Source organism: Triturus cristatus, chromosome 8 (assembly GCF_964204655.1).
Source record: "Triturus cristatus chromosome 8, aTriCri1.1, whole genome shotgun sequence".
Taxonomy (NCBI): Eukaryota; Metazoa; Chordata; class Amphibia; order Caudata; family Salamandridae; genus Triturus; species Triturus cristatus.
The window spans coordinates 326,121,211-326,135,514 of NC_140591.1; the positions used below are offsets into that span (position 1 = coordinate 326,121,211).

Sequence of the window (14,304 nt, forward strand, 5' to 3'; positions counted from 1 at the left end):
AGTGGGTGCACGAATTATCTGGGACATCAAATACTGTACAACACTGGCCATGAAAGTCACTTCATTGATCTGCTCTAACTTCCCCACTGCCACACCATCCAGCACCTGGGGGCAGGGGGAGGCGCCAATTCAGGACTCCAGCACGGCCCCTCCTGTGCAACAAGCCCCCTTGTCAGGCCTCCAGTTGTTGAGGACAAGGCCAAAGCGCATGAACTACCACCCAATCTCTCCTTGCAGGAGCCCCCTTGTCCTGCGAAGGGATGTCCTGTGGTCCAACACCTGCGTTCACGAGAATGGTTTCATCTGGCTGGCATACCAGACATTCCAGATTACAGCCACCTCCTCTTTCTGCTGCAGCCCGAAGAGAGAAGGGAGGGGGTGCCCGGAGTGCAGTTTACAGGGCGATCCGTGCACAACCTCTGTCGACATCCCCTGGCCATGTACACGGCTCTTAAAGGGCCATGCTGTACTGAGCAGACTGACCTTACACCTATACACTGCTAGAATGGGAGCGAGGCACCTCTTTTCGATGGGGGTGGGCACAAACAGTACTACCTTGCAATAGCCAGCCTGGCGTTACTACTAGCACCCCGTATCCTCCTTTTTTTTTTTTTTTTTTTTAATACCGACCGGATCTACTACTGCGTACTCAAAAGCCTAGCTCATATTATTGTAGTGAGCTCACCCATATGACTGAACACAGCCTAAAACGTCAACACACAGCTCGCCCGGCCCCTCGTGCTACGGACTGCTCAACTCTGCTAATTTATAGACTTCACCCCATAAAGATGTTCCAGTGTCGTGTGTTTTGAGAGGCATTTTTTATTTTCTGAACAAAATGCATCGTGTCTAACTATTCTGCAAAAATTAAACCGCTAGAAAACAAAACGAGAACATTTGCCTTTCGTCAAACAGAACGCCATACTTTGTCACACAATACATTCCACAACGCACCGATAGAACATTTCCCATGTTATCAATTCCTGTCAGAATTAGAGTACTACCAAAACAAACCCAAAATAAAGCACTTTCCTTATTCGTCAGGGGCAGAAAGCGCTTTAGAAATGATGCAATACACTTTTACAAAACAAATTGGGGCCAGTCCAGTTGGCACGGGTCATGCCACAAATAACTGAATGAACACAGCAGGGAAGGTCCCACACAACGGAACCCTCTCTATACAACAAAAGGAGGTCGTAACTGGGGACAGCACCATCAGAGCAGTGCAGAGCAATAAACACAGAAACAGTTGTTTTCCTTTTTTACCTTAACGACAAAACAGATAAAGCAAAGATCGCCGATGGGGTCACGCAAGACAAAGCCTGTCCTGTTTTGTCACAGTGCCAGGAACACTGCAATGGCAAATTTGGAAAAAAACGTACACAAACTCAGGGCCAGTAGGTTTGATAGGCAAGACTAAGGGTATATGATTAAAGAAACCGTGCTGAAATTGGAATCATTTACTTCAGGATCTCATAAATTGGGGGTCAGTTTGCGGATGAGGAAAGCGGGGTTGAGTCGCGAGGAGAGGAGTCATGGACAGCAGACAGTGGCAGTCAACCTATTTATGTATTTAAAACAAATCTGTAGCAAACAAATTGTCGAAAAGGACAAACGTGACAGTATATCTGTTGTTGCGTAGCTAATTGGTCAGGGAATTATAATAATTATAATAATAGTAAGATAATTCTGGTGGTTAATGCAGCTATGGGAAAACTCTGTGTTTTGTCTAGTCACAGGTTTGAAGTACAAGGAAGCATAGAGGGTTACTGTGCTTGGCTGCAAAGCACATCGTTTAACATGCAGATCACAGATGTGTATTTTATGTAGATGGGTAAGTGGGTGACTGCTTTTGACATAGATAATTTTGTTACTTCCAGTTAATAAATTGCAATCTTTTTGATATAGCACAGTGATCTATGAATCAGCATCAAGGAGCTACATGCAAACTGCAGGTCATGAGTTTAGATCCTTATTTATTTTCTTCTCAATCCGTTGCTCTGGTAAGTTAGCAAATAAGGGTTCCTCTAGGCCTCTAGGTAGTAACAAAGACTTCTTGGTACAGAAAACCCCAATCACTGGGTTACATTTCCTTACTTTGCGTTTCTCCCGACGATGCACTCAATATAAGATGGCTACAAGTACAGCCAATATGAGACTATTACACCTTATAACCCTCATTGTCTTATGTAACATTTCCTGTACTTTGATTTACACACCTGTATGGTTTGTCTCTCTGTGCTTGGTGTAAAGCGTTGACAAAGTACACATGGATGAGTAGTGCTATATGAGAATTAAATACAAAATAAATTAGTAAGTGACATTCAAATCAATACTTGTGCAATTCTTATGGTGAATGCACATCTCTTACATGAAGGGTTGAACAAAGTCAAAAAGCATTCAAATCATACTTTCTCTTAAGTACTTTTGAAGTGATAAAGTGTAGGCTTTATTTCCTTCCATTGCATAATTCTCTAGGTGTTAGACTCCAGATGGCTCCCAGCCAGAATGATACTTAAAACAAGCATTGGCATAACCAATAGGTCTCGCTTTTGGGACGTTATAAGTATTTACTTATGCAGCACAATATCCTTGGTGCAACAACATCAACTGTTGCATGGCTAAACACTTGTAAGGTCCCAAAAGCGAGACCTATTGGCTATGCCAATGCTTGTCTAAGTACATTTCTATGATTTTTTAACTGGTAGTCTTGTTTGCAGAGTGGTGGAGAAAGGGGGCCGGGCCTCCGACCAGCTCTCAGTAATACAGCTGTAAGGGACTTACTGGAGGTAACAGGAGCGGTAGTTGGCCCCCAAGGACCCTCTGGAGCCAAGGGGACTTCATCCCCCAACCAGCAGTGCACCAGGAGGTGCGTTTGCAGAGTGGTGGTGAAAGGGGCGTGGCCTCGGAAGTCTTCTCAGCAATCAGGCTGTGTGGGACTTACTGGAGGCAACAGGAGGGCTTGTTGCCCCCACGGACCCTCAGGATCCAAGGGGCCTTTGTAGAGTGGTGGAGAAAGGAGGGCAATTTTGGAACCAGGACCCCATCCACCAGGGCCAGGCCTATTTTGAAAAGGTGATGGGAGCTGCACAACCCCCCTCCCCAGGATGATTGTGGCCCCAGGGACCCCATCCCCCAGGCCCGGCCTTTGCATTAAAAAAATCAAATTAACAGCAGAAGGGGAGGGGGTGCCGCGGGGTCCCCCTCCTGGGCCAATTTCAGCCCCGGCACCGGTTCCCTGGGGATTGGCCTATGTTGTGGGTCAGAGCACACACTCTTCAGTGATGGACACTGTAGGGGAGCCTAAAGGACCCCATGATCCCTGCGGGCTCCCCACCTCCTGCAGAGAGGGCGCTGCACCCGTCAAAACAATTGTGCTCCGCTTTGAGCAAGCAAGAGCAAAAGGCTCTCGCTTACTCAAAGCGAAGCACAGTTTGCTATGGTTTGGCAGGAGCAGTAAAGATCCTGCCAAGCCATAGCAAACAGCTATGAGCCAGTGGCGGCCACCCTGAAAGATAATAGGAGCCAGCCCTCGGGGGTGCCAGCCCCTAGGGACATCTATGGAAGCAGGAGGCGGGTCAAGCTGCCCCCTTCCAATCTTCACTTTGCCCTGGGAAGGTGAGGGTCCCCAGGGTCAGCAACAGACCCCCTCCATTATGTCATTATAGCCCCGGCGAGGTGGCGGCGGTATAATAATATATATAAAGGCTTTATACTTACCTGCGGAATACTTACATTGTCATTGCAAAGGCATGCGTGGTAAAGGCATATGCATGGTAAAAATGCGCATGGTAAAGGCATGCTTGATAAACATTTGCTTCGTTAAAAGCATGTGTGGTAATGGCATGCATGGTTGTGTCATACATCCACACCAAGCACAGAGTGACTGCTCTCTTGGCGGCCCCCCATTTTAGTGCAGCCCCAAATTCCCCCCATTCACTGCAGACACTGGATGTAAAATCAATACAGCTAACTTTTGCTAATTGACTATGGCCATTAATTTTTGGATGTTGACTTCCTTGAGGAAATTGGCCACCAAACAAATGTGTTTGCAAAAGAGTTTCTGACACAGCTTGGAGACACTCTAGGGACTCATTCTAGAGCACACCGGTGGACTCCCACTTCATCTGAGGAGCTGAATACATTTTAAGGCCTTACACTCTAATTAGGGATAGTCACCAAATAAGCGTACACTCCTAATGGTCTACTAACATGGTTTGAATAACACCTAGCTTCATCATGAGCTGAGATCTGATTATTTTCTATTGCAGTATATGCATATATTGGTACGGGGGGAGGGGGTTACGCTGGCAGGTAGTAATTTTGTGTATTCCAGCTGCTTACGGAAGTTTCCATCATAGAAATGTAAAGAAAATGCATGATTGTATACACAGTTTGAGATTAGCAGGGAACTGTGGGTAAGAAAACATTGTGGGATTCACACAAGATGCACCACCCTGGAATCCCTTTGCTGTCTAGTTTTCAAAAAGGTCTTCGGTTGGTAGGTTTCTACGGGTGGCAGCCGAGCACGGCATCAAATACAGCAGCTACTCCTATCACTGCTCTCTCCATGCAGCACTTAAGGGCCTGCTGTGTTGCTGTCTCTTGGACCTCCCACACAAGTGGGGTACGGTTGTTTTAGGGAGACAAGTGGACATTCTGGCTGGTATGAAATTTGTGGATCCCTGCAGGTTCTGGAACCTTCCTACACAAATGTACAGAACATTTATTTTAGCCAAAATTTGAGGTTTGCAAGAACTTCTATAACCTGGTTAAAGCCATTCAAGTCACACCACCCTTAATTCCCCCCCGGGTGTCTAGCTTTCAGAAAGGTGCAGGTTCAGTAGGTTTCCCTAGGTGCTGACTGAGCTTGGGTCCAAAATCCACAACTAACCAAACTGTGCCCCCACCCCTCCCCCGCCCCCTCTTTCTGTCACAGCAGCGAGGCCCTCCTCCACGCAAGTGTGGTATTATTTTTTGTCAGGAGACATAGGGGAACGCTAGGTGATAGGCAACTTGTTGCTTCCCTCAGGTTGCAGAACTTTACATTACGCAAATGTGAGGAAAATATATGTTTTTAGCGGAAATTTGAGATTTGCAGGGGCTTCCAAGTAAAATAACCTGGTAAGAGCTACGGTTGACACTCCTGGGTGCCTACTTTTAAAAAAATTGGCAGATTTTGTAGGTTTCCCTAGGTGCTGGCTGAGCTAGAGACCAAAATCTGAAGCTACCCAAACTGCAGCACTGAGTTGGTTTTCCATGGAAAAAGTTGATACGTCTATATTGAGTGTTGGGTACATTCCTGTCACAGGGGCTAAGAACACCCACACAAGTGAGGTGCCATTTATATTGGGAGATTTGGGGGAACGCTAGTTAGCAGGAAGTATGTGGCTCCCAGCAGATTCTGGAACTCTCCATCACAGAAATGTCAGGAAAATGTGTATTTTTTGGCCAAAGTTTGAGGTTTGCAAGGGGTTCTGGGTAAAAAAAAATAATCAGGTGAGATCTACATAAGCCATGCCACCCTGGTCATCCCAGGGTGTCTAGTTTCCAGAAATTAGCAGGTTTGGTACGTTTCCCTAGCGGCACCACAAGAAGAAAAGGGTCAGCTTTTGGGTGTAAAAATGTGATCTGTCCATGTTGCGTTTAGGGCTTTTTCCTTTTACGGACACGAGGCCCAATCATTTGAGTGAGATATTACTTTTATTGGGAGACGTGACTGAATGTTGGGTGGAGGGGGATTTTTGGAATGCAGCAGATTCCACGACTTTTCCTCACAGAAATGTGTGTTTTTAGGCACAGTTTGAGGTTTGCAAGGGCATATGGGTATAAACACCTTGTTAAAACTACACAAGTCACTCCAAACTGGAAACATAAAAAGGTACCTGGAAAATAAATGTTTGCATGTTTAAATGAAACTAAGACATGTATATGTTGCCCATACTTTTATTTCTTTAGAACAGGAAATCATAACACAACAGGCTATTCCGAGCAAGCCCTTAAATACACCCGCCAAACACCTATAAATCTGTATCAAAAGTGCAACATTTTATAATTTATTATATGCTGTTTAATACATCTAGTATGTTAACAAATAACATACATCATTTAATAGAAATTCTTGTTCCAATATACAAAATAGAGGACTTCTGTCCAAATTAACATTTATGTAAGTACACAGCAATCAGTTCCACCATTAGCAATTGAAGACGCCCTGGTCTTGCCTATACAAAATGTCAATTTTGTAATGTTTTCTATTGGTCAGCGTCTTTACGTTTTTTAGACATTTGCATAAGCTGCAGTTTGTGAAATTTGCAAATTCAAGAATTTAGTTTTCTTTTCAGCTGCACTCTGAGGAATTTGAAATTGATCACTTGGTACCTCTCCATAGACCCGCCCACCTCCAAACAAAGGAAACATGATTTCATAAAAATGGGCTTCAGGTGAAAAAGGAACGCACATATCCTGTGCAAACATTTACTTGAACTTAACAAAATTGTTTTCTCAAACTTGGTACAGTATAAAATATATTCAGCAACACATTGGCGTTTACTAACAATTTAAAAAAAAAAGTAAAAATGATTGTGTAAAACACAAAAACGAATTCTTGTACCTTTATGCAAAGGACTTTGAATAGTTATCTTCTTATATCCAATTGTGAACTGCTTGTTTTCCTGTTTTAATTAGCATCTTTGGCTGATGAAATAATTTGTGGTTCTAAAATGCAATACAATTTGGTCTAAAGCCCTTCAATCAAAAAGGTTAAAAAAAAAAAAAAAAAAGTCTGATTTCTTTTCTCAATTTCAACTTTTGACATCTTCACAACCCTTTCTTTTCGTTAGGATGGTAATTCAAACAGGCTAAGCAATTTGTATAAAAATGCCTGAAATGATAAAATAGAAAAATTCCCAGGCAAAACTACAGAACATTAGCATTTTTAAAAGAAGCTTAGTAAAATCTGGCTTGACCATTGCATTTGTGACTGTGAAATTGTAGCCCGGTTTGCAGAATGACCCTGTTCAGAAAGATACTCGTCCACGTAGGACAAGTTATTAAACTTATTTTCCTGAGCCAAAAGATACAAGTCAGTAAATGGGTTACTCTTAGCAGCAGCCAGAAGACATTCGTTTTAGAGGTCTCATGAGTTTCCATAAAATAACAATAGAAAAAGTACAATGCACAATAGACCTGTTACTCACTGAAAGAAAACAGTGGGTTAGGGGTAGGGAGCACAACAAAGGACACCAGGGCCAGATTGCCAGTACTTGGAATATGCATTCAACCATTTCCCAGACGTTACATTCAGCCACTGTCAAACAATACAACGATGCATGGAAAACAATAGTGTCACCTTAGTTTACATACTGTACATTACATATATTATTTACTATTGTCTTGATTTAGAATCTCTCTATAAAAACTATTCTACAAGTATTTTTAAATTCTGATAATGCTGTTCAATATGCTTCGCAAAATAAAACGACTTTAAAAAGTTTGGATTCCTATGCATTTTAATCAGACTGTAATCTGAAATATTAAACACCTAAAAGCATTGTTGGAATTCTCACAAGCAAGCTAGTTTCATTCAAACGATTAAAGTATGACAAGTTCGAAAACCTTCTATCTTGTATTGCAGATTATAGAAACATGTCCCTTAATTGCACATTGAGCAGTACAACAGTTACAAATAATTGATCAGCACCAACATTTCCTTTCAATAAGCATTCTCGTCTGTATCATTCAACACAGCTTTCAGGTATAGACTTTTAGCTTGGCCTGTTTTAAAGCATCAAAAAGATTGTGTTAACTCTGCAGCTAAGTATTGTCTAGCATGTAGACAGAAATAGAAGCTCCTCCTGAGCCAAATAAACATTCCTTCGTGGACTGTAAGGGTATTTGTTTTGAAGGTTACACCAAACTCCGGTTTTTCACTGTTAAAGTATTTGCAAGGTAATGTAATGGACAACAAGGTCAATGATAAAGACTTAAAATTTGAACCCGGGCAAAAATAAAAATATACAGATTTAAACTATGGCAAATAAATATATTAGGGAACTATATTAATAAAGCAAGCGTTCATCATACCATTGTATTAAAAGCCACCATTTTGAGTGATTGTTCCCAAGTTAATGAAACATGTACATACAATTCTCACATTAAGTGCTTCTTTAAAGAAGCAATACGCACATTGGTCTACTTGACGATGGTAGATAATGGATGCAGATCTTTTGCTGTCAAGAAGGCAACTGTAAGTGCTGAGTCCAAAACATGACTTGTCTAAAGCTGTAAATGCTTTCCATGGTTAGGAGAGGAAGATGCATGAGCAAAAAGGATGCTGTTAAAGAAAGATCAGTACATTCTGTGCAAGGTACTCTAACCACTCCTGCTGCCCCCATTACATTTCGGGAAAATAATGCAGTTATCCAAGCACAATACCGATCCTTGAATTCTACTGGAAGTTTGTTCCTTCAAGAGAATGGAACATCTCCGTTTTCTCGTTGGTAGCACTAGTGGAACTGTATGGTCAGCATGATACCTGAGCAAATAAATCAACTGCCATGATATGAACTTAATTTTCCACTGTATCCATGGGCTCTGCTTTTGTGTTGTGCAAACAGCGCTACTGCCCTGAGCTCACCACATTCCTCTTTTTCTGTCTTTTATTCGGTGCTTGCTCCATTCCCGAAAATAACCAGAGAAGAAATGAGGCAGAAAGTATCTCTTCAGAATTCTCATTCAGTCCCGAGACTGATAGAAGAGGATGTAACCAGACTCTGAGTTCTTTGAGATGTCCGATGTCAACCCGTAGAATTCTTCAATAGCTTGTGCATCTATTTTCTGCAGGATATAAAAGGGCATTATTAAACAAGATGAATTACATAGCAATGAAATCATTATGAACGAGACTGCTTTTGCAGCATCGTGCACATTATATATTCTAACAATAGACTAGTCAATTTGTTGCGGAACCTAGAACTAATTGCAATACAATTTCTGTGAGTGGATTGTTATTGAAAATTTTCCGTAGAAAACAATGGTGAAAAGTCTACCACTCTATCATGACACGTTAATCCAATATGGCGGATTTTTCAAAATGGCTGCCCATTATTTGAGATATAGGGTATAACTGTTTATATGCCCATGTGTGGTATCATTTTATATGTTTTTAGGGACGGGAAAGTCAAAAATAACATAACAAATTGTTTCTGATGACTAAAACATCAAATTGGGATTAATACAATAAACAACGATAATTATGTTAATATGCCAAACATAGTTTTGACATTATTTTTTATTTACATTTTTTTAAACATCATTTGAAAATGATAAACAAATTTCAACTAGATAATATAGCACTTCTCAATATGACACTGACAAATGAAAATTGTTAAAGAGATAAATTCAAACAGCACTCCTCATTATAAGAATAGTATGATTTCAATCATCGTCCATGTCCACTTCCATCGAATTGCAACATCTTATTCCTCGGCAATCCGTGCATGCATCTGTGCACACTATTCCCTCTCATGATTAACGTGTCATGATAGAGTGGTAGGCTTTTCACCATCGTTTTCTACTGAAAAATTCAAATAACAATCCACTCACAGAAATTGTATTGCAATTAGTTCTAGGTTAGCCCATTTTTTAAACTAATTTGACTAGACTACAAGTCAGTGTGTGAAGCTTAAATACCATTGCTAAGGGGAAGGGGGCTATAACAAAATGTGAACAATAATCCCACTTTTTATAGAAAACATTGAAGCAATTATGAAGACTTGCTTGCCTGTCAGAAAACACATTAAAGTTAACACCGAAAAACAGGACAATATTAAGTTGAGCACACATTTTCTCCATGTAGTCAAACGCCTATAGATCTTGTTGGTGGACATTGAGGTTTTACATTAACAAATGTGTAATTACTTACCTAAAACTATATACCTGAGCAATCTTTTATACCATCAGAAACATTCTATTTTGGTATAGTTACATTGGCAGGAGTGTACATCGTCAGCTTGACTTCTGCTCGCTAAGCAATCTGCTCCATTGTATCTTAATGTCATCAGAATATATATAAAACGAAGCCTTTAGCACCAGAACTGGACACAACATTGGCCATAGGCTCATATACAGATTAGATGAAAAAGGATAAACCACCAGTATCCCAAGGAACTTGGCCAGAATGAGATTGAAAAGAGGAAGTTAACTATCTCTTTTAGACACACAGTAGATCACCGAATGACACTGACAGATCTGAAGGCTTAAGGACACCGACGCTTCTGCCTTAGGTTACAAGGTTTAAATCATGTAGTACATATAACATTACCGATTTTGTCCCACATCCTCAAAAAGCAGCAAGACTAACAAGCATTGGCATAGCCATGCAACAGCTGATGTTGCTGCACCAAGGATATTGTGCTGGATAACTAAACACTTATGCGGTAGAGGATGCTAGGAGTAGAAGAGTCCTTCTCTTCTCTGTCCACCCTACGTCTCAATGGCAGAATATAGACAAGTGACACACTGAGGAAGTGCCTGGAGGTCTTTAGCGGCACTCCAACGTAGGCTTTAAATCCACGGCCCACTCTCTGCCCCTTCATGAGTGAAAGGCATGAGGCTGTATAGAGGAAAGCAGCTGCTGATACCCTTTCAAAGCTGTGGTGCTCAGAACACCAACAATACTGTACATCAGCACCTTGGACATAACTGCCAGGTTCTGACTACAAGACTTATTTGTATAGGATATCTTTACCTCCCAGTGTGGGACCCCATTTTATGTCTATTAAATGTGGTACCTTATACCCTTAATGCATCTTCATTCCTGTTGAAGACCAATAAAAGCCCAGCAGAAAGCCCAACCATGGGGTGAATGTTTCTGACTGCACCAAAACTGTAGCTATCGGGATTACCAGATCAGGAGAGGGGAGCCCCATTTCTTTCCCCTTGCCCACATGAGTGCAAGGGCAGCGTTGCTTTCCCGCCAAGAAATTGTGTCTGATGTTGGTGAATGTTTGATTGTCTGTGCCTACTAGAGTGCAGTTTTGGCGCTCAGTTCAGAAGTGCTTTGTGTGAGTAAGAGAACGGCACGTTGCTTCGGTGTCGGGACTTCTTTGTAAAACAAATAAGCATTTCAACATTGGGATGCCTCGTTTAGAAGGTTCAAACATGAAACCTCCCAGATGCCGGTCCCATTGTGTGCCATATAAATCCTGGTTCCTTACCTCCTTTCCTTGACGGTGTGGCAGGATCCGGCGCCCTTCGCACACAACCTCACCCTAAGCAGGACATTCTAAGGCCTGCCTCCTCCCAGACCGGTCGACCAGCTTTACAAAACCACATCTCACCTTTGTCACTCCCTCTCGGTGTCAACCCAGTGACAAGTCTTTCAGTCACAAGCAGTGGCGTAGCAACAGCCCCAGTGGTGGGACAGGAGTGTAATCTAGGGGGCCCCTCCGGCACTGTGCCCGAGCGTGAGAGCACCAGACTGGGTCCGGAACACGTGCGTGTGGTTGGGGGGAGCTCCATGTACTTTTCAGTGGGGGGGCTTCAAGTTTTGTTACGCCTCTGATCACAAGTTAACAGGGCTCCCTTGCATCCCTTTTCCTCTGCAGTGGCAGTTAATTTAGCTCTGAAGATGGTCCAATGGAGATCGGATGAAGGTGGTACCAAACTTGTCTTCCCAAACACCTTAGCTTTACCTCTGAGTGACCCCGTTGAAGTACACCATCTGCTATCTATGCTCAGTCACTTCCTAACCCAGAATGGAAGCTTGGCTCCCCGTTAACATTGTGTACAAGGTGACATGTTTTTTTCCCCTGGTCAAATACCTCAGGACAATAAATGTCAGGCATGGACATTGTTTATAAAAGAGCGCGGTCTCCCTGAAGCAGGCACCGCGCTCGGTATTAAATTGAAGAAAAAAATAATAATAAACTGAGTGCAGTGTCCCAGAAGTGGGTGCCTCGCTTGATATTAAATAAAAAAAATAAAAAAACTGAGCTTGGTGTCGCGCTAAAATAAATGCATACATACAGAGGAGAAGAGGGTGCAACAGCACTATGTAAACATCAAACTCCAGGACCCAGACGCAACATTTAATTACAACCATGTCCTGCAAACAGGGGGAGAAAGACTGCATTTAAACCAAGCGCACACATGCTGATTAAAACCAGATGGCTCCTGCGCGCTGCTGCTGGCTCCTGAAAGCAAAACGCTCTGGGAGCGAACATTTTCCTAAAAGCTGGGACATCCACGCGCCTTTAGCCAATTGCGTGCTAAAGCCAGACGCAAAGGTCAATGGCGTGTGAGCACCACATGCACGAGCTTCTCCTGAAGCTTAAGTGATTCCAAGAGGTTGATTTCCTATGCAGCGCATGCGCGCTGCCATAGCCTCGACCTAAAAAGGGTCTAGGAAGTTATTGGCCAAGAAATGTTTGATATTGTTCTGTAAAAAGTCTGACCTGAAGGATGGGCCAGGAAGGAAACTTGTGATACTGATCAGTATTAGTCAGATCGGCATTATCTATTGCGTTTACTTGGTAATGGCATAAAAATCACTAATTCGAGCAATGTTGTAAGTTTTTCCAGAGATAAATGGATAAATTAATATTTTGACTAAGATAATAAAAAGGCAGAGGGTATTCAAAGAGCTGGAAAGACAGAATATCAAGTCAGAATAAACTATAGGAAGTCAGTTTCTTTCACTATTAGTAATTGCAAGGCATTCAGTATAGTAGATCAATCATTGCACAATTCAGAAATTCCATTTGGAGTATCAGATGTAAAGAGTGTTGCAAAAATAGCATTGCAAGTACGGACAACTTTAGTGAAAATAATTGTCAGTAAGAAGTACTCGATACAAGAAACGTATTAAAAATGTTAACGAAAACTTTAAGCTAGTCGATGGGACTCTGGCAGTGAAGTGTACTTTCTTAGCTTTAGCATCAGATATGTATAGGCTTTGAGAAGTACAATACTGAAATCTCCTTTTAGGTTTCAGGTGCCGTCAGTGGAGTTACTTCATCTAATTTCTGGTATGGTAGAGCTTAAGAAAATAAGATTTATCTGTCATCAGTGAGTAAGCTCTCTATTACTAGAGGGAACATGGAAAAGAAGAAGCATGAGAATCATAATTAAGGAAATTCGAAGTTACCGTTGCGAAACAAGTTGCTAAACAAGTATGTGCATTTAACAAGCAGTATGGAGACAGTGACTGCATAAGGGAAAGAAAAATCTGACCCCTAGCTACCTACCGGTTTATATTGAAGTAACAATACCAGAAGGAAGCATAGTGTGCTGGTGAAAGATAGGAGTTATAGCAATATATATTTTTTTAATGTATTCTTCTACAGGCTACCCGGAAAGGTCAGTTTTCAAGTAGAGCAGCAGTAGGAGCACAGCTGTGTTTTAGTTGCAGTTGCCATCATCTGGTTTCCCAGGGCCCAAGGAGTAATAGCCAATGATCAGTGGGAGTAGAATTATGGAAAAAAAACACTGTGTGCATCCAATGCTTAAGAAGTTTGAGGAGAACTAGAAGAACTAAACTTCACTGACTTATCTCATCCTGAAATACCTTGTGTCTAATCTAGCAAGCGTTTATTTGCACATTGCAAAACAAAAATTATCATGCGAGAGTCCAGATTTAATTAAACATATACGTACAACAGCATTTCATTCATATATATACAAATGTTCTGCTTTATAAGGTTCTCTAAGCAAGGCCCTTAAGAAACTTAAGATATTGATTTCATTATGATTGTTTCCAAACATATGAGTAAAATCTCTAGTTGGTAGGAGTTCTTAATGTATGTCTGTGATGTTATTCTTATTGTGTCATATCTTATGTTCCAATGTATGTCAGCAATAGCAATGAATGATTTAAATCTGAATTCAAACAAGGGAGAAGTTATAGCAGCAGTGCACACGCTATCTAGTGACTCTTGGACTCGTGCTGTGGGGTGGCTCCTTCAAGTATACGCCAGTATAAAACCAGTTAGAATAGTAAAAATCTGGGGATCATTCCCGACAACAACTTAGTGTTCTGGTGGCACAATACAGTGGTGTTTCAAATACACTTATCCACCTCTAAATACTTTCACATACAACCATTAAGTAATGGCAATGCAAGAGCTAATAACATTACAGTTCTAGTATGGAAAAGGCACAAGCCTAGGTGCTCCTAGGACAAGCCTAAAGAACACACAATAGGTAGCAGCACATTTTCCCTTAAACCGGCTTTGCTACCTTCTGCTAAAGAGACGTTGTTCGCTTTAAACACTGGCTGCCAGTTAACCACAAATAAATAGT

The 14,304-nt window shown here is 41.7% G+C and overlaps 1 protein-coding gene across 1 annotated transcript in view; it reads right to left on the reverse strand.

Moving 5' to 3' along the window:
- Window positions 1–5,930: 5,930 nt before the first annotated feature.
- The window catches only part of USP12 (ubiquitin specific peptidase 12), a 417,457-nt gene continuing 409,083 nt past the window's right edge, over window positions 5,931–14,304 (reverse strand). Inside the window, exon 9 of the mRNA XM_085621622.1 lies at window positions 5,931–8,838. Coding sequence (XP_085477748.1) covers window positions 8,737–8,838 — 102 coding nt within the window. The 3' untranslated portion in view covers window positions 5,931–8,736. The remainder of the gene's footprint in view (window positions 8,839–14,304) is intronic.